At 24.1% G+C, this 24,471-nt stretch overlaps 5 protein-coding genes across 5 annotated transcripts; 1 reads left to right on the top strand and 4 right to left on the bottom strand.

Moving 5' to 3' along the window:
* The first annotated feature begins 412 nt into the window (after nucleotides 1-412).
* LOC128966353 (nuclear hormone receptor HR96-like) lies at nucleotides 413-1,345 on the top strand. Its single transcript, XM_054313201.1, has 4 exons — nucleotides 413-455; nucleotides 529-599; nucleotides 655-759; nucleotides 950-1,345. The coding sequence occupies exons 1-4, from the start codon at nucleotides 413-415 to the stop codon at nucleotides 1,343-1,345; spliced, it is 615 nt and encodes a 204-aa protein (XP_054169176.1).
* Nucleotides 1,346-4,997: 3,652 nt separating this feature from the next.
* On the bottom strand, nucleotides 4,998-6,370 carry LOC128966352 (nuclear hormone receptor HR96-like). Its single transcript, XM_054313200.1, has 5 exons — nucleotides 6,362-6,370; nucleotides 5,620-6,273; nucleotides 5,408-5,542; nucleotides 5,282-5,343; nucleotides 4,998-5,217 (listed from the first exon to the last, which is right to left on the bottom strand). The coding sequence occupies exons 1-5, from the start codon at nucleotides 6,368-6,370 to the stop codon at nucleotides 4,998-5,000; spliced, it is 1,080 nt and encodes a 359-aa protein (XP_054169175.1).
* Nucleotides 6,371-10,654: 4,284 nt separating this feature from the next.
* On the bottom strand, nucleotides 10,655-17,427 carry LOC128966351 (uncharacterized). The gene is made up of 7 exons (XM_054313199.1): nucleotides 17,332-17,427; nucleotides 17,069-17,259; nucleotides 16,597-16,999; nucleotides 16,386-16,520; nucleotides 16,254-16,315; nucleotides 15,985-16,183; nucleotides 10,655-11,032 (listed from the first exon to the last, which is right to left on the bottom strand). The coding sequence occupies exons 1-7, from the start codon at nucleotides 17,338-17,340 to the stop codon at nucleotides 10,655-10,657; spliced, it is 1,377 nt and encodes a 458-aa protein (XP_054169174.1). The 5' UTR covers nucleotides 17,341-17,427.
* Nucleotides 17,428-19,024: 1,597 nt separating this feature from the next.
* LOC128966350 (nuclear hormone receptor HR96-like) lies at nucleotides 19,025-21,053 on the bottom strand. Its single transcript, XM_054313198.1, has 7 exons — nucleotides 20,972-21,053; nucleotides 20,844-20,914; nucleotides 20,674-20,778; nucleotides 20,006-20,602; nucleotides 19,425-19,556; nucleotides 19,299-19,360; nucleotides 19,025-19,238 (listed from the first exon to the last, which is right to left on the bottom strand). The coding sequence occupies exons 1-7, from the start codon at nucleotides 21,027-21,029 to the stop codon at nucleotides 19,025-19,027; spliced, it is 1,239 nt and encodes a 412-aa protein (XP_054169173.1). The 5' UTR covers nucleotides 21,030-21,053.
* An 835-nt stretch (nucleotides 21,054-21,888) lies between these two features.
* LOC128966349 (ecdysone receptor-like) lies at nucleotides 21,889-23,712 on the bottom strand. The gene is made up of 8 exons (XM_054313197.1): nucleotides 23,654-23,712; nucleotides 23,524-23,584; nucleotides 23,362-23,432; nucleotides 23,185-23,292; nucleotides 22,519-23,103; nucleotides 22,321-22,452; nucleotides 22,188-22,249; nucleotides 21,889-22,120 (listed from the first exon to the last, which is right to left on the bottom strand). Exons 1-8 carry the CDS (start codon nucleotides 23,654-23,656, stop codon nucleotides 21,889-21,891), a joined length of 1,254 nt encoding a protein of 417 aa, XP_054169172.1. The 5' UTR covers nucleotides 23,657-23,712.
* Nucleotides 23,713-24,471: the final 759 nt, after the last annotated feature.

Raw genomic sequence — 24,471 nt, 5'->3', positions numbered from 1 at the left:
TATTTTATGAAAAGATGCTTATCAAGGCTGTAAAATAATTATACTGTATTATTATTATTAACTCAAATAAACATTGTGTTAGATTTAAAAAAAAATCATTTGATGTTTTGTTATAAAATATATTATATTTGTATATTTTATTTAATATATTGATAGATACTATATATTAAATAAACTGTTATAAAAATAGGTTTTTTCTATATATATGAACTGTATTTACTCTTAAAAAAAGTTATTTTATTGTAAATTTATTAATGTGATATAAATTAATTTGATAATTTTGTTATTGTAATCAGAAATTATCAATACATCTGTTATTGAAATTAATGATAAAATTTAAACATTTGGATTTATGGTGCAACGCATTAGTGAATAAGTTATAATAAAATTATTTTATTAAACAATATTGAAAATGAATGATAAAAAATGTTGTGTTTGTGGTGATCGAGCCGTCGGTAATACTGTTGTTATATTAGTTTAGTTTATTATTTTAAGGAAATATAAAATAATTATTTTATAATATTTTAGGAAATAATTTTAATGCACTCACGTGTGAATCGTGTCGTTCATTCTTCAGAAGAAATGCATTTAGAGTTGAGGTATAAAATCATTGAATCATTTAAATCATTTGATATTAATTTTTATAAACATAAGGAGTTTCACTGTTTTTTCGACAATAACTGTTCAATCAATTGGTTGACCCGAAAATTCTGCAAAACATGTCGTTTAAAAAAATGCTTTGCTGTCGGTATGAAAAAGGTATAACATTTATATTATTAATAAAGTATATGATTATATGATTATCATAATTATTATTTATATATTTATTAAAAATAACAATAAAAATCTTAATTTTTTTAAGGAATTGATTTTTGTTGAAAAGAAAAGTAAAAAAAGAAAGCGTTTAAATAAAAGTCAATTAAGTGTCGATTTGGACAACAATTGTCAGAATATTGTTGACACAACTGTATCTAATGAACGCCAGAAAGTATCAGATATACCGACACTTATTAGAGAACTTATATTTAGTTTCAATGAATTAGAAATGAATCGTTTCAGAGAGTTATTTAGTTCTGCGGTTATGTTAAGGGATCCGGTATTGAAAACAATATCCGAGACCAACACATATATGGATTCGTTTACAGTCCTACAGAAAAGGGCTGCTCTTAAGTGTAACCGAATTATCAAAATGTCTACAAATATATCGGAGTTTACAAACCTGTGTGAAGAAGACAAGATTGCTTTGTTGAAGACGGGCTGTCCTGAAGTCATATGTTTGCTAACTGTTGTTAATTTTGACTTCAATGACAATTATTGGACGGTTCCAGTGGTTAATATAAACTAACATATAATACATAATTATAATAATCAAAATAATTCAATTATCTAAAAAATATTTTAATTAGGACGACTACAGTTCAACAAGGATACCATTAAGTGTACTAAAGTATGGAAAGGGAGGACTATATGAGGAACACCTAAAATTCATGAACTCAGTAAAAGAAGAATATAATTGTGATCTTAATTTAATTGATTTGGTATTTTGATTAAATAAGTATTTATAAATTAGTTTTTGTAATAATTTTATATTTGAACAGATGATTGCAATATTATTGTTTAATCCAAATGTAGAAAATTTGAAACACAAAAATTTAGTTAAGTTAGTACTAAATTAAATTATTTCATTTTAATGTTAAATAATATTTTATAATTTATAGACTCCAACAGCAAACTTATATGTTTTTACTTCAGCGATATTTAGAGCTAAAACACAACTCCAAGTGTGAGTCTGAAACCCGATTCGTGAGACTTATGAATAATATACAGCACTTGTATGCCGTAAATCGTATTCATTTGGCGAACTATAGCGGAGCTGAGCCTAAAATTAAAGGAGGAATAGTAGAAGAAATTTACGATTAAAAGTTTAAAATTAATGAATTAAATTACAGTATTTTATAACTAATACTGAAATTTTAAACATTTTAAACATATTTATGAAAAATATAATGTTTTTGTTAATATTAAATATTATTTTAAAAATTATATACAGTATATGTACTACTATTATATATATAACAGTAAATAGAATTTTGTTATAAGTTTTGCTTTAATATACAGTATTTTGGAAACTTTTAAAATTTTAGATATTTTGTTAATTATTGATATATTATTATACATAGGAATCTCCAATTCTATCTGTAGGTATTTGAGGGTTAGTATCTCAAAAATGGTATTACTAAATGTCATCAAATTAAACTAAAATATAGGCTCATAAAAAATTATTAAATTATTATTAATATTATAGTTTTAAAATTATATAAAAATATGTAAAAACTTAGAATATAAAAACAATTGTGTCCATCAGTTTAACAGTTAAGTGGACTCAATTGGTCAGCTATTGATCCAACTTGTGTTTAACTCATAGACACATAAGTTAGTGATTGTAATGCATTGTATTTAATGTAAAATATAATTTATTGTAACTTTTTTTTACATATTTTTTATAATTTCAAAACTATTAATCATAATTTTATGAAAATTTTATAGTAAATTTTTGGGGAGTTTACACTATATAATAAATAAATTTGATGACGTAAGAAGTAATAAAATTTTTGATATATTAACCTTCAAACACTACTTATAGTATTGAAAATTATTGTATATAACATATTGTTATTATAAGTATTTATTCTAAAAAAGCGCCAAGCAAGTTAATTATATTATTGGTTGTATTATACAATTAAATAAATACAAGTAAATTTAATTGATTAATTTGAAGGACAAATATAATAATAAAATAATAAATTTTGATAATCAAATGTATACTAATAAATTATTATTTGTTTGGCTTTAAAATAACAAATTAAAAAGTCCAATTTAGTAAATCAATCATTAAAGTAAATCAATTTAAAAATAAATTATACTGTTTTTGTACAAATATAATAAATAAAAGTATTTTTCAATAGAGGAACTACTTCTCATTATTTCAATTTAAATGAATTATGAAAACATTACTAAATTTTGTGAAATTTGTGGCGATTACTCATTTGGTATGTTATAAATAAAATTATTATTAAAATATTATTATTAATTTTTACTTATTATTATAATTAAAAATAGGTCGAAATTTTACAGTATTTACATGTGACTCGTGTAAAGCATTTTTTAGACGATATGCTGATTGCACCAAGGTAATTTTAATAAAATTAGAACATTATTTATTTATTAAAACAGTATTTAAATATTTTCTAATTTATAGTTTAATGATAAATCATTGTCTTGTCTTTCTGATGGCAAATGTGTAATAACTAAATTAACACGAAATACATGTAAAAAGTGTAGATTAACTAAATGTTTTAATATTGGTATGAAAAAGGTGTGAAAATTATACATTAGATTTTAATATATTGCTATTAAAGTTGTTTATTAATATTAATTTTGTTTTTAAAAATAGGAGCTAATTAAAAGTGATGGAGAAAATCAATGTAGACGTAAATTAATCAAAGAAAATAAACGCAAAGAAAAGTTATTAATAGAAAGTGTTTTTAATGAAAATGTTTGGAAAATAAATGAATCAATAAATCATAAAACCCAAACCAATTTAGTTAACAATATAAGCAAAAATAATGTTTTAGATGAGATACTCGATAAAGCTATTAAAAATGATAATCAATTTATTGCCGAAATTATTAATATTGATAAAATTTTCAAAAATGATGCAAACAAATCCTATTTAAATTTGAAAAACATTTGTAAATTTATTTCTAATAACGTAATTCCTATAAATAGAAATATTTGTGATTATGAAATACTTAAACAATTAGAAATCAATAGGATATCGGAGTTGTTTAAAGCATCGCATGTTTTTAATCATAATTATGGCACAAATGTTATTAAAACAAATGATAAACGAGAACTAATTTATTGGACATCTCGAAGAAGTGAAGAAGAATTTAAAGAAATTATTAATTTCATGAAACAAATCGACAATTTCTGCTATTTGTGTGATAACGATAAGTTAACATTAATAGCTGATGGCTGTATTGAAATTAATCTGATCCGGTATTGGTGTTGCTATTATGATGCCATTTATGATAACTTTAAATTATTTATCGTATGTATAATAAGTAATCTGTAATTTTGTCGATTACATCAAAAATGTGTTTGAAATTATAGGATAACGAAAATACATTGATAATTGATTTCAAAATTATGGATTATAAAAAAATTAATTACAATCAAATGGTTAGAGAATATTTGAAAACGTTTTTGCCAGCAATAGACAATGACACTGTTATTTTATATATAGTATGGCTTATTTTACTGGATTTTTATTGTTTTTAATAATTATAAGTGTTTTTATATGACTTAACTGTTTTAATCTTTAGCTTAAAGCTATATTGATATTTGAACCAAATCGACAAAATCTTAAACATAAAGATAATGTTAGGTATAATTTAATAATTTAGTTTATTTTCTGATAGAACCATGAATTTTAATTTTTATTAATATTTTAATTAATTGATAGACTCGAACAACAACTATATATCTATTTATTACAACGATATCTACTATTGAAATATCGGTCACAATATGAATGCGAGACAAGACTTCAGATACTAATGAATGGTTTGACTGAACTGCGAGTGTTGTCTCAGTTGCAGAAAACCTATGGAATGGAAGAATATAAAGATTTTTACCATTCGGTCGGTCCTCTCGTTAAAGAAATATATGGTAATAGTTATGCAATTAAATAATGTAATGTTTCATATCATTTCATATTTAAAAATTTAATCAATATTTAACTTCAATAACATCCATTATACAGATTTAATAAAGTTTTTATATTTAAATATTATTATTATGTATTATAATTAGTTTAATAAATTAACTACAGTATTATTTAATTTCTTTAAAATATAAATTATTATTTTTTAATAGTTATATTATATAGTATCTCCTAAATTATAACTATTAAATTTGCAATTAAAATAAAACTAGACATCAATACTGTATATTTCGTGAAGTATTTCTCCACAATCGGTCACTTCTTGATATGTGTGTTCATTGACGCACTGAATATGACTTAAATATAAATGATGTAAAGGTTTAAATGTATTGATTAGTCGCATGAATTTAGCGCCCGATTCGGTATCAGATCGATACCGAAGCAATAAATAGCGTCGAAGTAAATACAAGTAAATATAGTGATGAAACCTAACCATTGAATCAAATTTATATAATTTATAATCTTTTTAAAGTATAATAAATTAATTTATACTTAATTATTTTGCGATGTCGTAACATTGGACGCTTTGGATTAAATAACAAAATTGCTGTCAACTATGTATAGAAAGAGAAAAAAATTATTAATTTTATGAAATAATTTTGAAATATTAATAATTACTAAATCAAGTATAACTTTATCGGAATCCCATTCTATAATAAACTTTTGATAGAAACTAACGGCCGCTTTATATAAATATAATTTTTCCTTTTGAATAGCTTTGAAGTTTACAATAACTGATTGATTTGGATTTTCCTATGTTATAAATAAAGATATTAATATTAGAGTATAAATTATTAATTAATTAAAAAATACAATCATATATAACATACTGCCGGTACAATCATTTGTTGATTTTCATTATTATAGCCAAATATAGCTCTCAGACAAGCGATTTCAATACAACCATACTTTATGAGCACAATCTGGTCGTCCAAATCGATTGTATTGAATAATGACAAACACTTAGACATTGGAATCAATTTATTTAATATTTGTTGCAAAAATAGGCCAAAAGCACAGATACTCTCATTATAGGATTGTGTCTCATATATGACGGATCCATAATTATCATTAAGTGGTTTAATGGCACTTATTAGCTCAGTTAGTCTATTGCCTTCCATTTCATTAAAATTATTATTATAATCAGTGATGGGTCTATCAATATAATTGACCATGTTACATTTTCCATAATACTTTCCAAATAATTTACACAATTGGTGTTCACAAATGTCATTTATATCATTATAGAAACATATCTCTAAATCTCTAATTTGTTTCTCAATATCATTACTGTTGATTGTATTGTTACACAAAATATTATCCATGAGTTGATCCATTGTTGGCTCATTCATAGCATTTAATTGTATCGATTCATTTGAATTACTAATTGATTGTTGATTATTATCATAAAAATGTATACATTGTTTGTTTTTTKCAATTTTCATTCGCCGTATTTCAAGTTGCTTATCATTTAATATCAATTCCTATCAATTTATTTAATTGTGAGTTATTTTTATAGATTTAATGTTAATTAAATGAATAATTAATTGACTAAACAGACCCTTTTCATACCAACGACATAACATTTTTCAAGTCTGCACTTTTGACAAMATTTTCTCGTAATTTCAGTTATTTGACATTTGCCATTAAATAAACACTTAAATTGCTTTAAAAATTAATTATATACTTGAGATCAAAATTATTAGTTAACTATAAAATTTTTAAACCTTATTTCCTGATCCATATCTTCTAAAAAACGCTTTACACGAAACACATGTTAATACATTAAAATTATATCCTAAATATAAATATATAAATAAATATTATATTTAAAATATTTTAATAATTTAAGTATAAAAATTTTGACATACCGTGAGCTCGATCACTACAAACTACACAGATATTAGTTGACATTTTTAAATAATTTAATTTTGATTTATCATTATTTTTACTTAATTATTACTTAAAATTTATAATATATTTATATAATTAACTTAATGTTTGACATTTTCAGTTGTGTAATGGAGAGTACTTGACTGCACCCGTAGATCAACCAATAGACCAATGGGTAAGCGCTCCGTTACTATGGCTAGGTGTAGCTCACAAATATATTTGCTGACCACTCGACACAAACAAAATGTTAATAAAACTAAAATAACTCTTATATGTAACTCAAATAAAACACATATTTGAGGACAAGAGTTCACAATAAACACATAATAATAATAACTTTTACACCCATATTAGGGTAACAGTCAACTGACCACTGAGTCATCCATTTGACATACCAGTGCTAAACGGTATATAAAAAAAATTTATAACTAATATAATTATATAACCTTTCATATAACTATAACAAAAAAAACTGCAAATAAAATCTTCGGTAATGTTGGATCAACTGCCGTGAATCCATTTCCCCATTACACGAAACCACAGTTCACTTCCCCTCCACCACAGGGAGGTCGCCCACGACCTCTTGTCGCGAACTGTATCACCAAAAACATCACATTAGCAATAACTATATTGGCTTTAAAAATACCAATACATTGCACTAATGGATTCACTTATAAATATCCCAATACTGTATATAAAAACACTTAATTGCGAAAAATTTTAAGCAATTAAACTAATTATAAACTTTAAATTTTATAAACAAATAATAGAAAACAACGGCACAAAACACAAAAAAAAATAATTTTCACTTTTTTTCACCGGCGGTGGTTCACTGCCGATGATCTGTTCGTCACATCATCGTATCTGTCAATACTGTCGGTTGTTGCGGTTGTTGTCCTGACTTAGGAAACGAGATGATTGGTTGCGGCGTTGATTGATTGTAAGCAACCATCGGGTAATTCGGTAACTGTCTATTCATTTGTTGGTTACAATCTTTCGCGAAATGTCCAACAGCTTCACAATTTTAACATCTGTTCCACAAATCCTTCTGACTCTTCAGAAGAGGACAATTCGTCTTCAGATGATTACCACTACAGTTGTAACACTTAATGTCTTGTTTAGTGAACTTCATATGATCTACTGATGGAAATTGATTTCTGTTGTCACCTTTATGCTTAAATTGGCCGTAACTTTGAGTTGTATTTGGTCGCCAATTTATTGTCTTTTCACGTCTCTGTAATGCACTAATGCATTCCTCGACGGTATTCATGTTTTCGATAGCTAATACAAAGCTAATATCATTCATATTTTTCTTGATTATGCCAACCATTGACCCTTGAGATACATTACCAACAATTTTGCCCAAACTTTGAACTCTTTGCGCAAAACTTGATGGTCTTTCATCTGGTCGTCGATAAGCGTCTGTCAACGCTGTGATATCATTAGCTTCTCCTAAATCGTATCTCTTTCGGAAAGCTCTTTCAAAACTATCCCAATTGTTGATCCAAATATTGCCGTAAACATTGGCGTGAAACCAGTCAAAAGCTGATCCTTTAAAACATTCGGCAACACCTCTGAGCTTTGACTCTTCATCCAATCCACGACTATCTGTAATGTGTTATAATGTGCTAACCATTGTTGTGCTACCACATCATCTCCAGAAAACTTCGTAATATTCTTCATATCTAACTTAGTTTTCTTCAACGACTCGAAGACATTTGTATTTCTGTCGATTACTTCTGCAAATATGTTTGAATCTGATCTTGAATTCGACAACAGATCTGATGAATAATTGTTTGTCTGTCCTATATGTCTGTCACCAACTGTATGACGATTAGCACTACCGGATTCAAGGTTTGACATTTTGGCCTTCATTGATGTAACTTCATCGAAAATTGTCACCATTATATCCTTCAATGCTTTAACATGTGGATCAACTACCAGATCGTCATCAATCGTCCCCACACTAGGTGTCTGAGATCTGACTGAATCCTTATTAGGATTTAATCGTAGCTTAAGTTTCAAGTCTTCAATCTCTTTCAGTTTATCACTTCTCTCTTGAAGTAGCTGTTGTTGAAGTGATGTCTTTTGCTGTACTAATAACGTATTTTGTTGATCAAAAGAGGTCTTCAGTTTATCTGTGTTTTCCTCTAAATCCTTCAAATCACGAATTGCTGATTCTCTGTCTTTTAAGGCTTCAGTTAACTCTAACTGTTGTTTAGCTAGTTTTTCGGTCAATTCCTTTATTTTTTCGTCCATATTAAGAGATAGCTGATCTTTGATCTCTTTAATTGGTGTAAAAGTTATCTGATCCTTGTCTATGTGTTTGTTTAGATCAGGTGTAGAAACTGTAGCTTTAATAGTATTACGGTTTTTGTATCTTAATTCTCGGTCTGTGAATAATCTTTTAATACTTTCATTCTCTCTACTCATTGAACTTAATCAATGACTTGTTTTAAGGATAAAAATATTGTTTGAACTTTTCTACCACTTTGTAACAGCAGTGGGAACTTAGCAGGGGGTCGAAACGCAACCTCCACTAGTTATGTAACTGCAGTGGGGCTAAACACAGGGGGACCGAAACGCAACCTCCACCAGTTAATGTAACGGAGAGTGGATTTGACTGCACCCGTAGATCAACCAATAGACCAATGGGTAAGCGCTCCGTTACTATAGCTAGGTGTAGCTCACAAATATATTTGCTGGACACGATTAACACGGGGGTGATAAACAATACAACGGGGGGGGGTTATAAACACACGGGGGGTAAACAGTACAAACTAATAGTCAAATAACAAATACGTGTTCGTATTCACAACAATCCGAACGGAACCGGAAGCTACTGTTCGAACGGCAATAACTGTAACAAACGTCGAACAGAATCGAACCACAATTACCGTCAGAATATCGATATCACAAAATAACATAAACTCTAAGCCAATACTCGGCTTATAGACATATACTGTAGAGACTGAAAACTGACCTGATTTTTCAGGTCAGGTCAGGTCAGGTAAAAGTTAGGGCTAAGGTCAGGTCAGGTACGGGTCCGAACACCAAAATTTTTTGGTCAGGTCAGGTCAGGTCCGAAAATTTTTTATTCACTATTTAAATGACAATTATTACAAAATATCAAAATCAAACACAAAATTTATTAAATTATTATTTATGAAATATTTGTATAAATAAAACATAAAATATTACAAAATATCATATTTTGATCTAATAAATAATGGCATATTAACTTTATTAGTATCTAAGTTAGATCTACTATCAGTTATCGTTAATCCCGAGTAATTAATTTAATTTAAACAAATTTGTTGTGTGTATAGTATGAATAAAATTGTTTTCTGATAAAATTATTTTCGGACCTACATAGTCAGGTCAGGTCAGGTCAGGTAAATTTGTACCCTATGTTAGGTCAGGTCCGAGTCCGAGATTTTAGGTATCAGATCAGGTACGGGTCAGGTACGGGTCAGGTACGGGTCCGAAACTTTTCGCTCTCTAATATACTGTGTATACCAACAAAATATGTATAACTTATATAACTTTAAATACAAAACTTTATTAATATTTATTAATTAAACTTATAAATGAATTATAATTGAGATCATTAACTATATTATTAATTAACTAAACAGATAATTAAATCATTAAATCAATTTAAACAAAACATATAATAATTAAATGCCCTAAGAGTGGGACTTAAAAATTACACCCAAAACATGTGTTGTTTTTGAAGGCCGACTATAGATACGACTTTCCTCTCTCGAGTACAACACTAGACTGAACATAAAGTAAAACAAAAACTAAACACTAAAACAAATACAAAAATATAACATATTAAGGTTAACATATAATTCTCAATATTGAATATTAAAGTACAAAATAGTTTTAAACTTATAATCGAAAGTCAGTATTATAATAAATTGAATAAATAATTAAACTATTAAATGATTGAAATGTTTTAACATTTCATTCCCCTATATTTGACTTTTGTCGCCCCTGACAAAACCGGCGATCAATGACCTCTCGGGTGAATACCGCGGCCTCTGGCCACACCCTGAGTGCGGGTCTGATCCCGAAAAAAAACACGACAAACACATCAGCGGGTGGTTCGGTCCACAAGAACGGAAGTCCCAACTCTTGATCCTCGAGTTGACGGGAAAACTCTTCCTGAAGGGTGCGACCAAAACGACCACTTAGTTGATCCCAAATCTGATCGACTAACCGCTGGTTCCACTCCTGATTAACATTGTTTTCGGCCATTCTATCAAACACTTCGGGTATAAATTTGCTGACCACTCGACACAAACAAAATGTTAATAAAACTAAAATAACTCTTATATGTAACTCAAATAAAACACATATTTGAGGACAAGAGTTCACAATAAACACATAATAATAATAACTTTTACACCCATATTAGGGTAACAGTCAACTGACCACTGAGTCATCCATTTGACATACCAGTGCTAAACGGTATATAAAAAAAATTTATAACTAATATAATTATATAACCTTTCATATAACTATAATTGAGATCATTAATTATATTATTAATTAACTAAACAGATAATTAAATCATTAAATCAATTTAAACAAAACATATAATAATTAAATGCCCTAAGAGTGGGACTTAAAAATTACACCCAAAACGTGTTGTTTTTGAAGGCCGACTATAGATACGACTTTCCTCTCTCGAGTACAACACTAGACTGAACATAAAGTAAAACAAAAACTAAACACTAAAACAAATACAAAAATATAACATATTAAGGTTAACATATAATTCTCAATATTGAATATTAAAGTACAAAATAGTTTTAAACTTATAATCGAAAGTCAATATTATAATAAATTGAATAAATAATTAAACTATTAAATGATTGAAATGTTTTAACATTTCAGTTGTGATCATAGGCCGAGAGCATTTGAGAAAATCCAATCATAGAGTTGAAATTTTTATTTAAAAAATAAATATTGTTATGGTAACTTATCTTATTAACTTATCTCATAATGATAAAAATGCCACTTAAAAAATCTAACATGTAACATGTAAAAAATATACTAAATGTTTTTAAAAAATTGTGTTAAAAAAGTGCAACGTGGAACTATTAAATATAATAAAATTTAATTATATTAATAAGAATTTAAAAATAGTTTAAATAATAATGGACTTTAAAAATAAAAAAAATTACAAAAATAAGGTAATATATAATTTATATCTTTGTATAAAAATAAATAATTGTATTTAAAAAATAAAACCTATTAGATTAATTGTAAATATTTATTTTTTATATTTTTCATTCATTTATTAAATTATAGAAAAAATATGTTATTATTTCATCAATCTTTGTAATTGCGATTTTGGTTAATGTTAATTATACTACTTCTGGACAAAATACTGACAATGAAAATAATGAAAAATTTTGTAAAATTTTGATTAATGAAATAAATAGTAATACTGCCGATACAGGTATTTAAAATATAAGATATATAAAATAATAAAAATTATAATACAGTGTAATAGCATTGATTTGGATGAATGGGATAATGATTTCGATTACGAGATAAACAATTCGATGACTGAATTCGATAAATATATTGCTAGAATTATTTTAATAGTTTATATAAAAAATGTTATTAGCGGTAAAAAAAATAATTTTTAGTAATATTTAAATTTATTTCCCGTAAATCATTAATTTTTATACTTGTCTATTAAACAGATGTAACACAAAAAATATAATTTTAGATTTAATGTAAACTTTAACATTATGTAGTTTGTCATATATATCGAATTCAATATATCAGTCAACGAATTGTTTATCTCGTAATCGATTTCATCAAAATCAATACTATTAATTTAAAATATACAATGAATTTTATATTTAAATAGCAAAATATAAAAATATAAAAAGATACAACTACAGATCATAAAGATAATTATGTTTATTTTGAACCAAGTAACCTTTTTTAATATTTTATTATTAAATATTAAAAGCAATTTAATAAGGTTTTTTAGCATTTAAGTATTTTTTCCTTATTAAAATTACCTTTCTATTAATATTTTATTTAAATTCTAGACAATATATTAATATTATAATTATTAATTTTTATAATTTTTATAATTTTTATAATTTTTATAATTTTTATAATTTTTATAATTTTTATAATTTTTATAATTTTTATAATTTTTATAATTTTTATAATTTTTATAATTTTTATAATTTTTATAATTTTTATAATTTTTATAATTTTTATAATTTTTATAATTTTTATAATTATAATTATTATAATTATTATAATTATTATAATTATTATAATAATTATTATAATTATTATAATAATTATTATAATTATAAATATCATAAATATTGTTTATATATTTTTTTGTTTATTATTTAGCACTTTGTATACTAAATGTTAGTATTTTGAATAAAATTTTATTTTAAAGTTAGATCTCAACAATATTTTTTTTCAAAATAAAATGTCATAATCTGACTCTAACACATTTAGAACTAATATGAGCCGATGAGTCTCAAATGCTCTCGGCCTATGGTTGTGATATAACTTTTATAAGTTATAATAAAGTAAATCAAAAACTTTACTGTATAATAGATATATTAAAAATTAATAATATATATCTTGAGGCCTCAGATTTCTAAATATTTCTATAAATTAATCCTTTAAGTAAACAAAGATAAGGTCAGCAAAATAAATTCAAGCGATTAAAGTATAACATGTGATGATATTGTATACATGAAATGAAAAAATGCATACAAAATATGTATAAATAAAAGCACATTTTTGATATAAATAAATTGTTATTATAATTATTTATATTAATTTAGTTATATGTTTATAAATATATTAAAAGTTATTGTTAATAAAGTGAATTAAAATCATTATACAATAGTATTTATAACAAACAGTTATTATTTGAATAAATTAGTGTTAAAATTATTGACAACAGTGACTGTTGTAAAAATACTTTTGGATAACAACAACAACAACACCATTGAAAACAACAACAACACCATTGAAAACAACAACAACACCATTGGAAACAACAACAACACCATTGAAAACAACAACAACACCATTGGAAACAACAACAACACCATTGAAAACAACAACAACACCATTGGAAACAACAACAACACCATTGAAAACAACAACAACACAATTGGAAACAACAACAACACAATTGGAAACAACAACAACAACACCATTGAAAACAACAACAACAACAACACGATTGGAAACAACATTTAATTAAAAAGTATGGATAAATCAAATGATAATAAATTGATGGCAATTATTAATAAATATGTTGATGAAAACATCAACTTTTCGATAACTAATCGAAAATTAAAATGTGACAAATGTTGTTATTATTTTGATAATATCACTCATTTAACCGCAAAACAAACAATTGATAGACACATAAAAAGTGCTAARCATTCAAATACTGAAGAGAACGTAAAAAAAGAAAATCAACAGAAAATTTGAATAAAATACTCAGTGAAAACAACGATAAAACGCCAACTAATTCAACATTATTTTTGTTTCGACTAACATTTGCATTCATGGCCGCAGATATACCACTGGAAAAGCTAAATTGTAAGGAATTACGAGATTTTTTGTTTGAATACACTAAATATAATATTCCCAGTCCGAATGCAATGAGATATAATTATGCTGAAAATGTCTATAAAAAAATTTTTAGTACAATTAAAGCAACTATTATAGACAATAAAGTATCTGTATATTTTGATGAAACTATTGATCGATATAATAGATCTATTATGAATGTTCTGGTTAGTGTTATTAACGGTAATTACAATAAACCTATTTTAATTTCAATGCAATATATTAATGACAAAACATCAGTTGGCGTAATAAATGGTCTCAAATCTGCTCTTAACAAAATATGGCCAAATACAGATGTATTTGAGAATGTGTATTTATGCGTTACTGATCAAGGTAGTGCTATGATAAAAGCAATAAAAAATAATAAAGCTATGCTTCCAAATGCTAAGCATGTCACATGTTTGGCACATGCTTTGAGCAGAATTTGCGAAAAAGTTAGAGAAAATCATTTATTAGTTGATACATTTGTATCTAAAATGAATAAGTATTTTAAAAATTCGCCCAAAAGAATTGAATTATTCAAGTCTAAATGTAACCTCAATTTACCACCAAAAAGTGTTATTACTCGTTGGAATAGTTGGATTAATACTTGTGTTTATTATAATAAAAACTTTGACGTAATTTGTGATTTTATTCAATCATTAGAATTGATTAAGAAATCAAATAAAATAATTAAAGAATTGCAAGAATTTATTATTAATCCTGAATTGAGAATTCAATTACAAAGTGTTTCGTCATTTGAACACATTTGTCATAACATTACTTATTTAGAAAAACAAGAATTGACAATTAAACAACAAATTGACGTTATTAATGGATTGGAGTCAAGATTATCAGATGATTATTTAAAAAAACTTCAAACTTCTCTTAAGAATAATCCTAATATTAATTTTTTTAGAGAAAATATATTAAATAATGAATATAAATTTGTTTCTTTAACTAATGTAGATTGTGAGCGGTCTTTTTCTATATTAAAAAATATTCATAGAAATAACCGTACATTTCTTGATAACAATTTAGAAATGTTTTTACTTGTAAATTATAACAGTTTTTTATTTTAATAAATTTTTTTTAAATCCGACATAATTTATTTGCTATACTTATTTTTAAAAATATTAGAAATTTGTTTTAGAAATCTGAGGCCCCAATATATATCATATATACTTTGTATACATTTGTAATAACTACTGTATATATCATTAAAAATAATTATAAAAGATAATTCATAAAATTAAATATTAATTTCTACATTAATAATATTATAATTTATAACATTGTTTCAACAATTTAAATTACAACATATAAATAGTTTGTAATTTAAAATAGCATAAAAGTGATTAAACAATTAATATTTACAGACAATGGTATAATTTAAACATTTGATAATGAAATTGTGTAACTGTCCTTGGTTATTGTAGTCAAGACAACATAATATTGTTTGAAATTTAATGTCAGTTTATACGATAGAAAATATAAGAAAACAAATTCTACAATAATTTATTATTATCTTATAAAATGTAATTTTTTGATAATTTTTTTATTTTATTTTTAAATTATGTACATTATTAATATAATACTGTAAATGCATTTAAACATATTTATAATTCAACAAAATTGCAAAAATTATTTAATAATCAAATATTAAATACTTCATTAAGAAGTTGACCGCAATCGACCACTTCTTCACATTTGTGTTCATTAACGCAACGAATATAACTAAAAAACAAATGATGCAAATCTTTGAATGTATTCATTAGTTTCAAAAATTTTGAGTCACATTCACTATCCGATCGATATCTCAGAAGAAGATATCTTTTCAACAAATATATGTAAATTTGTTGATTAAATCTAAAATTTCAAAATTGTAAAAAAATATATAAATTTCATAATATTAGAAATACATTACAAATTGACTCACTTTATTGTATTCCTGTGCTGTAATTTTGGACGATTTGGGTTAAATAATAGAATAGCTGTTACCTAAAAATACATTTAATTATCTAATAATAAATTTGTATGTTTTTGTTTGCAAATTAATGATATATTTTACCAAATCAAGTATAAGTTCATCTGAATCCCATATCCTCACAATTTTTTCATAAAATTTAATAAATGCTTTATATAAATATTGTTTATTATCATTAATTGTGTCGATCTTTACTATAACTGATTCATCAGGATTTTCCTATTATAAATTTGATATAAATTTGATATAATATAAATGATATATATCATAAAACAAAAAAAAACAAGTGTCTTACATCGGGCAAAACAATTTGTTTGGTATCATCATTGTAGCCAATTATAGACCGCAAACATGAAATTTCAATTGATCCATATTTAATCAATGCAATTTGATCGTTCAAATTAATTGAATTAAACAATTGCAAGCATTTAGAAATTACTCCCAATTTGATGATTACTTGCTCCAAGTGCTCGGAATAAGCGCATAGACTTTCCCGATATGTGTTTGTTTGCGATACTATCGGTCCAAAAGGTTTCTTAAAAGTTTTCATAGCATTCAAAAGTTCAGTTATCCGATTGCCTTCCAGTTCATTGAAATTATTATTATAATCAGTTAGAGGTCTATCAATACACACTTTAATTGTACATTTGCCGTAATACTGTCCATATATATGACAGAGTTGATGCCCATCAATATCACTGTTATCATCATTATTATCACATATAGAGTCATCTATTTCTGTATTATCATTTGAAAAATTTTCTAACATTTTTAATATAAAGTCATCCATGTTATCCCTGTCCAGTTTGATCACCTCTTGCTCTGGTAAGTCATTATAAGACAAATCATTATAATTATTATTTACAGGAATAACATCTTCAGTATTGCTATTATTGCTAAGTTTTTCCAATCGTTTAATTTTTCTTAATTTCTTTTCCTTTTCAGTTAAAATTAATTCCTTATAAATAAATAAATAATTTTTTAATTATTATTTTTATATATAGATATTTATAAAGTATTGAATACATACAGATCTCATGCCTACTTCAAAGCACTTATCGAGTCTACATTTTTGGCAAAACTTTCTCGTAATTACAGTGACTTCACAATTGCCACCAAAATTACATTCAAAATTTATCTAAGATTAGACATTAAATATAAAATGACAGCATTTTTATAAATAATTTTTTAACAAACCTCTGATTTTAATGCATTTCTTCTAAAAAATGCTTTACAAGAAACACATGATATGACATTAAAATTAAAGCCTATTTTATAGACAAACATATAATTTATATTTTAAAACATCTCAAAAATTAGATCTAAAACTCTATTGTATTTTACCAATTGCTCGGTCACCACAAATTCGACACAATTTACCGGTATTTGACATTTTAATAACTAATACTTTCACTTTAAATATATATATATATATTTATAATAGTAATGTAATTTTTAACTTAAAAACACAATTTGTAAATAAATGACAATTTGTTATATTTATTTGCCATTACTATTACTATTTTATTGAGTACTATTATAGCGATTGCGTGTTATTAATATTAAGTGACCTTGATTAAGTTATATGCTATAATATAATTACAATTATTGTAATTTATAAAACTCCTTTACTTCCTACCCATTGCTTAACACTAATTAAAGTATTATTATTATTAAATTGACAAATATTTTGTTGAGAATTAAGTAACAATTCCTAAACTGTATTACCGGTAATTAGATTTAAAGTTTTTAAACTGTAAAATAAATTATTTGTATTAAATAATTATTAATATTAATAGCATCAATGCTTTCCCAAAGTTTTTAGTATTGTAAAATGTACATGGAACATTTTTATATAAACAATGCAGTTAGTAAAACTTTATTATTATTAGAAATATCCATGTATTTGGCAACCCTACTTATTTATTTTGTTTTAAAAATCAATTTTTAAATTTGAATCATTTATTAAAAAATAATGGTAAAAGTGCAAAAAACTGATACAAATACTAAATATTCTAAAATACAAATATTAAAATCAATATACAGTTATTTTAATTTTGTTGATTTATAAATATGTTGACACAGTTTTTTGGTGAAATAGTTGTGCATAATTTTTTTTATATCTATATGTTCTATAATTGACTTACCTAGTTACTTACTTAGTTTATTTTATTATATTTTTAATTTTATATATTGCAGTAATATTGATCTGCTTTGAAATAAATTTGTAAAAATGTTAAAACCCTGAATACTTTTTAAATTATGGGCATATTTATGAAATTTTATTAAAAGTCTATATTTTAATAATGCGTTAACATATAATTTATTAATTTTAATTTTAATTATCATAAGTGTGAAACTTACTAAAGTAATATACAAATTGTATAAATTTTGAATTAAGTGCTATAAAAATATGAATGTTTTGTTTAATAAATAAATTTGAAATTTTTTTTACTAATACTCTTTTTATGGATTATAACGTTAAATCTGGCAATCATTGAATAACCAAATTCATAATTTAAGATTATGAGATATTGATTAATACTATAGTATCTAATAGTTAAATATTTTCTATGGTTATTAGTTTATCCAATACTAAAAACATTTAGGAATCGGGATATTAATAATAAATTTTCATAAATATCATAATAATCTAAATACTGGTATTTATTTACATAAATTATAATCTCAGTTAAAAATTATATTTTATAAGTTATTTAATATTAAGCAATTGTGTGGTCATATATTTCACTTAAAAGTGGTCCTAATATACAGGAAGGCGTTTGAATGCCATTTTGTCTCATAATACGACTGATCCGATTAATAATTGGCAGCAATTTAAACAAATTCATTAATTTTTTGTTTGCCTCACTCGGCGACCGATATTTCAATTGAAAATAACGTTGAAGTAAATAAATATATTTATTTTGTTGTAATCTAAATTTAATTAAAACTACATTTAATTAATATAACACTTTAAATTTTTTAATGACTTACTTAACAAAATGTTTATGCACTATATTTGGACGGTTTGGATTAAATAATAGAATTGCAGATAACTATTGACAAATTAAAAATAATATTAAAAATCAAAAATTTATTTAAACATTTAAAAAATAATACCAAATCCAATGTCACAGAATCGCTATTTATTTCAGGAATAATAATATTGAAAAATGTTTTATAGGCTTCATATGGAGTATTTACCAAATCTTTTATGTACTCTAGTGGTAATAATACAGATTGTGTCTCATCCTAAATAATTAAATTTAATTATGTTTTTATTAATACAGTGTCATAGCATTGATTTCGATGAATGAGATAATGATTTCGATTTAAGTGACAATGAATTCGATTACGAGATAAACAATTCGATGACTGATATATTGAATTCGACAGTAAAGTACGGTAAATGTCTTAATAAAGAAATTATTGTTAATTAAAAWTTTTTTAATATATGTTTTCATTAACTTTTGTACCGCTAATAACATATTTTTTATGTAAAAAAACTATTAATATAATACAATAAATATATTTATCGAATTCAATATATCAGTCATCGAATTGTTTATCTCGTAATCGAATCCATTGTCACTTAAATCGAAATCATTATCTCATTCATCGAAATCAATGCTATGACTCTATAATATAACATAATATATATATATAATATATTTGTAAATTATGAAATGTTAATATCATACAATATTAATAGTCCAATATTGATGTTCATAATTAAAAGTTTCTAGTGATCTAACACTAAGTATTTCAATAGCTCCATATTTGACCAAGCTGATTTTATCGGTCTCACATAATTGATTAAATGTTTGCAAATTATTTGTTAAACAAAAAAACGTTTGGACTCCTTGGGTATAAACATTAGTGATATACTCGGTATACATATTGATATCATTTATTACATAAACAACATTAGAATTGATTGTAAATCGTATAAAATTTGCCGCAAATAGCAGTTCATTGAGTTGTTTGCCTTCAATCTCATTCAAATTATTACTATAATCAGTGAGCGGTCGCAGCACAGGTAGACTAAAGACGTTCAATGTTTGACATATCAATGATTTTATATCAATATTTTCATTGACTAATGAGTTATCACTACTTTGAGAATCAGATTCTTTGTCATTACTGTAATCATTGGTCTTATCTGACTCTTCAGTGGATGTGTTGTCAGTCAAACAATCATCACTTTCATCGTTCAAATTGAAACTTAATTTGGATTTTAGTTTTTCATTAGTTTTATTTTTTTGCAATTTCTTTTGGTGTTCGGCTAATATTAAATCCTTAAATAAAATAACAATAATAAATACTAAACTATTTTTATAACTAATATAAAGTAAGGTATAATAAATACCGTTTTCATTCCCAAAGTAAAACATTTATTTAATCGACATTTAGGACAAAACTTTCGCGTCAATACATTAACGTTACAGTTATTACTAAAATTACATTTTAATTTCTATTTATAAAATATAAGTAATATAAATAAATAATAAACATATTTTGAAATTTATTAATACAAACATCTATTCGATGAGCATTTCTCCTAAAAAATGCTTTACACGAAACACAAGTTATGGCACCAAAATTATAATCTAATTTTAAAAACAAATTTAAATTAAATGTAATAATTATATTATTTACAAACTTACTAGATGCTTTATCTCCACAAACAACACACCATTTGTTAAATTTTCTATTATCCGGCATATTTGTCTAATTATAGCATTACATTTAATTTATACTTTTATTGATATAATGACTGATTTATTCAAAATCAATATATTTTCCAACATATTTGTATTATTATTCTTAGAATTTTTATATAAATATAAATAATAATAATAATATAATTATTTGCACATTAACACTAATTAATTAATACATTAATATAAATAATATTAAAAATGGAAATTGAACAATATAATTTATTGTATTATACAAGTAATATTGATTAGTTATTATATTTATAATATTTACATGATATTCAATATTTTTAAATCAAGTAAATATTGAATTAGAGTTTGCGTAAAACAATTAAAGTAACAATATATCTATAATGATATATTAAATTTAGTGTTGATTTTGATGTGTTTTATATTTTAGTTAATACACTGTTAGTGCAAACAAGTTCTCGTTACCTTCAAAAGTATTCATTCATATCTATTAATACTATAGTAATTTACAAAAGTTAAAATGCAATGTTTAGTAACTAATAACTACAGTATATTATTTTAAATTTAATAAACTAGTAGACCTTCATGTTTATTTACTATGTTTAATATTATTATAAGTATATTTTGATGAACAATTTTTAAAATCTTTATTCAAAACACAGTTTATAGTTATTAAAAAAATTTTGTTTGAATAAAATGTCTATAATTTAAAAAACAATATTAACAATTTTTGTACTTACATTAATAAAAACATTATTTCTCATAGATCATTATAATAATAAAAAATCAATACAAATTTAAATACTATTATAATTGTTATAATTATTCTTTATTTTTTAAAAATTTTATTATAAATTTAGTAATTTATTTATTTGCATATTAACTATAAATGTTTAATAGTTGTAAGCGTTGTCTTTAATTCTTATGTTTTTAATTTCAGTGAGAAGTTCTCCGCAATCTTTATGTTTGTCTTCCAATGAATTTTTAACAAACATTTTCTCCAAAGTTGTTAAAAATTTTAAACACTTTAAAAGTTTATCAAATTTCTCTTTTGCCATACATTCCGATTGAAATTTTAATTGTAAATATCGTAATAATAAATGCATGTAAACATATTGTTGTAATCTAGACAATAGTAAATAATATCATTAATTTTTAATCAATTATTATCTTAAGTAAAATAGTTGCTTACTTGACATATGATTTATTTTCTAATTTTGGTCGATTTGGATTAAATAATATTATTATCATCAACTAAATTAGATAAAATATCTAAATAATTATAAATAATATATTTATTATAAATTTATAAATAATAATTATACCAAAGTTTGTACAATATAATCATTGTCGCATTCAATGTACATATTATGATAAAAATTAGTATTGGCCTCAAATAAATATGGTTTAATATCTTTAAATATATTAAAGTTTACTTTTGTTTTCCATAGACTTTCCTGAAATATTAAAATAACTATTTAAAAATACATAACCATAATATACTTTATATTAAATTAACATACTATACAAACGTTAATTGATTGTTGTTTTAAGTCATATTCAGGTAAAGCAAACAATATTGCCATTTGTATTGTGCCATATGTTATGAGTTTCATTTGATCGGTTAGATTTGTTTTAGTAAATGAACTCAAATTTTTAATCATTTCTATAATTTTTCTCACTTCTTGATCCGTAGCGATATTGAATAAATTGATTACATCCACAAAATCGTTGGCCTCACCGCATACCTGAGCTGTCGGACGTTTGATTAAGTCTCGAGCGCTAATTAGTTCAGACATATATTTGCCTTCATTTTCATTAAAATTATTCAAATAATCAGTTATGGGTCGGACTATAGGCATAACCTCTAATTCAAATCTATTTTCGTAATCATATGAAATATCTTTTAAAAATCTATTTATTATAAAGTAATTATCAGTTTTTGCGATTTGTTTGTTTGGCAACTCTTGATTATCATTATTGGCCACAAAATGTTTGTCTAAAATGTCAACATCTAGTGAACTATTCTGTAATTTATTCATATCTTGTAAACCATTTTTAAACCTTTTAACTCTCATTTTTCTTCTTTCTTCTGAAAGTATCTTATCCTAAAAATTTGATGCAATTATTTAAATAATTATATTTTTATAATTAATTAATTAAACTAATTATTAGAAAAATTTAAGTACTTTTTTCATTCCGACGTCAAAACACTTTTTCAGACGACACGCGCGACAAAATTTGCGCGTAAAGGGTGTTATCACACACGGGGTGACTCTGAAAGGACAGTAATATATCTGACAAAAAAACAATTATTCAATTAATTTGTTTTAATTAAAAAAATTTATATAAAACAGAATATATACCACATTTAGTAATGCATTTCTTCGAAAAAATGCTTTACACGAATCACAAGTAAAAGCGTCAAAATTTTTGCCTATTTTTAAAAAAATAAATAAAATATAATATTTGTTGATTTGAATAAACTATAATATCGATATAATTAGTTGTTATAATAAACAATTTACCGTTTGCTTTATCACCACAGATAACACATTTTAATTTATTGACACTGTTTTCGTTTTCTGACTAAATATAAGTTAATGAAAATATATTGTAATTAGAAAATGTCAAAAAAAATAAAAACAAATTATTTACCATTTTTGAGAAATGTTGTAATTGAGTTATTAATAAAATTTGTATTATTTACACCGATTAATTTATAATATTTATATAATTTATTATTATAAAATATTGAATTTAATGGAGTAGAAATAAAATCAATATTATGATATGTTGCTAATATACCGGTACAGTACAGTACTGTTTAATATTAAAACGATGCTTAGTATATCAACTAAAATAAATATACCTGTATATAAATTTATATATATATTAAATATAAGTTATTATGTTATTGAAATAATATATATTTAAACGAAATTAAATTCAAATGTAATTTATTATTAAATATTCTTAATATTATTATATTTTGATTTGAAGTCAAGTTTGCATTCAAACACATAATTTCTTTGTTTTTTATATTAAGCCAAACCTATTGGGAGGTGTAATAAAAGCACTCATAGTCTTAGTTATACATTCATATGATTCATACATTATATGTGTTTCATAGTATTCATACTATTAGTACATTTGTATTGCAGAAAAGTTCCTTACAGTGTATTAATATTAATATATTAATTATTAATTTTTAGTTTAATTGCTAACAAATAAATAATTATTTATTAAGTCTTACATTATTTTTTTAAATATTAAAAATAAAAATTAACAGTAAATTAAAAAAAAAATTAAAAGTATAAGAGCATGCCATTTCAATTGTACAGTAATTAAATATAAGTGACATTATGATAAAAATCAATAATATATTCAATATATTTGACAATAATTTGTGTGTTTATTGAAAACAATGTTTTTTCACATAATTTTCGTAAATTCTTCTATAATTTCACCACAAT

Source organism: Oppia nitens, unplaced genomic scaffold, assembly GCF_028296485.1.
Source record: "Oppia nitens isolate AA-2021 unplaced genomic scaffold, nextdenovo-longstitch-racon4-pilon3 scaffold1_pilon_pilon_pilon, whole genome shotgun sequence".
NCBI classification, from domain to species: domain Eukaryota; kingdom Metazoa; phylum Arthropoda; class Arachnida; order Sarcoptiformes; family Oppiidae; genus Oppia; species Oppia nitens.
The sequence above is the reverse complement of the archived record's forward strand: the minus strand, read 5'-3'. Positions and strand labels throughout refer to the sequence as shown.

What these genes read in the sequence shown, in the direction of transcription:
- LOC128966353 (XM_054313201.1), top strand. Translation starts at nt 413, where the DNA reads ATGAATGATAAAAAATGTTGTGTTTGTGGTGATCGAGCCGTCG. An exon ending in GAAATGCATTTAGAGTTGAG is followed by an intron (nt 600 to 654) that starts GTATAAAATCAT and finishes TATAAACATAAG; the next exon opens with GAGTTTCACTGTTTTTTCGA. An exon ending in TTGCTGTCGGTATGAAAAAG is followed by an intron (nt 760 to 949) that starts GTATAACATTTA and finishes AACAATTGTCAG; the next exon opens with AATATTGTTGACACAACTGT.
- LOC128966351 (XM_054313199.1), bottom strand. An exon ending in GATGACTTTATATTAAAAAT is followed by an intron (nt 17,000 to 17,068) that starts GTTAGAAAATTT and finishes TGATGATAACAG; the next exon opens with TGATATTGATGGGCATCAAC. An exon ending in GCGGTCAACTTCTTAATGAA is followed by an intron (nt 11,033 to 15,984) that starts GTATTTAATATT and finishes GTTTTATTTGAG; the next exon opens with TTACATATAAGAGTTATTTT.
- LOC128966350 (XM_054313198.1), bottom strand. Translation starts at nt 21,029, where the DNA reads ATGCCGGATAATAGAAAATTTAACAAATGGTGTGTTGTTTGTGGAGAT. An exon ending in GAAATGCTCATCGAATAGAT is followed by an intron (nt 20,779 to 20,843) that starts GTTTGTATTAAT and finishes TTTTATAAATAG; the next exon opens with AAATTAAAATGTAATTTTAG. An exon ending in AATATTGGACTATTAATATT is followed by an intron (nt 19,557 to 20,005) that starts GTATGATATTAA and finishes TTAATTATTTAG; the next exon opens with GATGAGACACAATCTGTATT.
- LOC128966349 (XM_054313197.1), bottom strand. An exon ending in AATCAATTAACGTTTGTATA is followed by an intron (nt 22,453 to 22,518) that starts GTATGTTAATTT and finishes TTAATATTTCAG; the next exon opens with GAAAGTCTATGGAAAACAAA. An exon ending in GAAAATAAATCATATGTCAA is followed by an intron (nt 22,121 to 22,187) that starts GTAAGCAACTAT and finishes ACTATTGTCTAG; the next exon opens with ATTACAACAATATGTTTACA.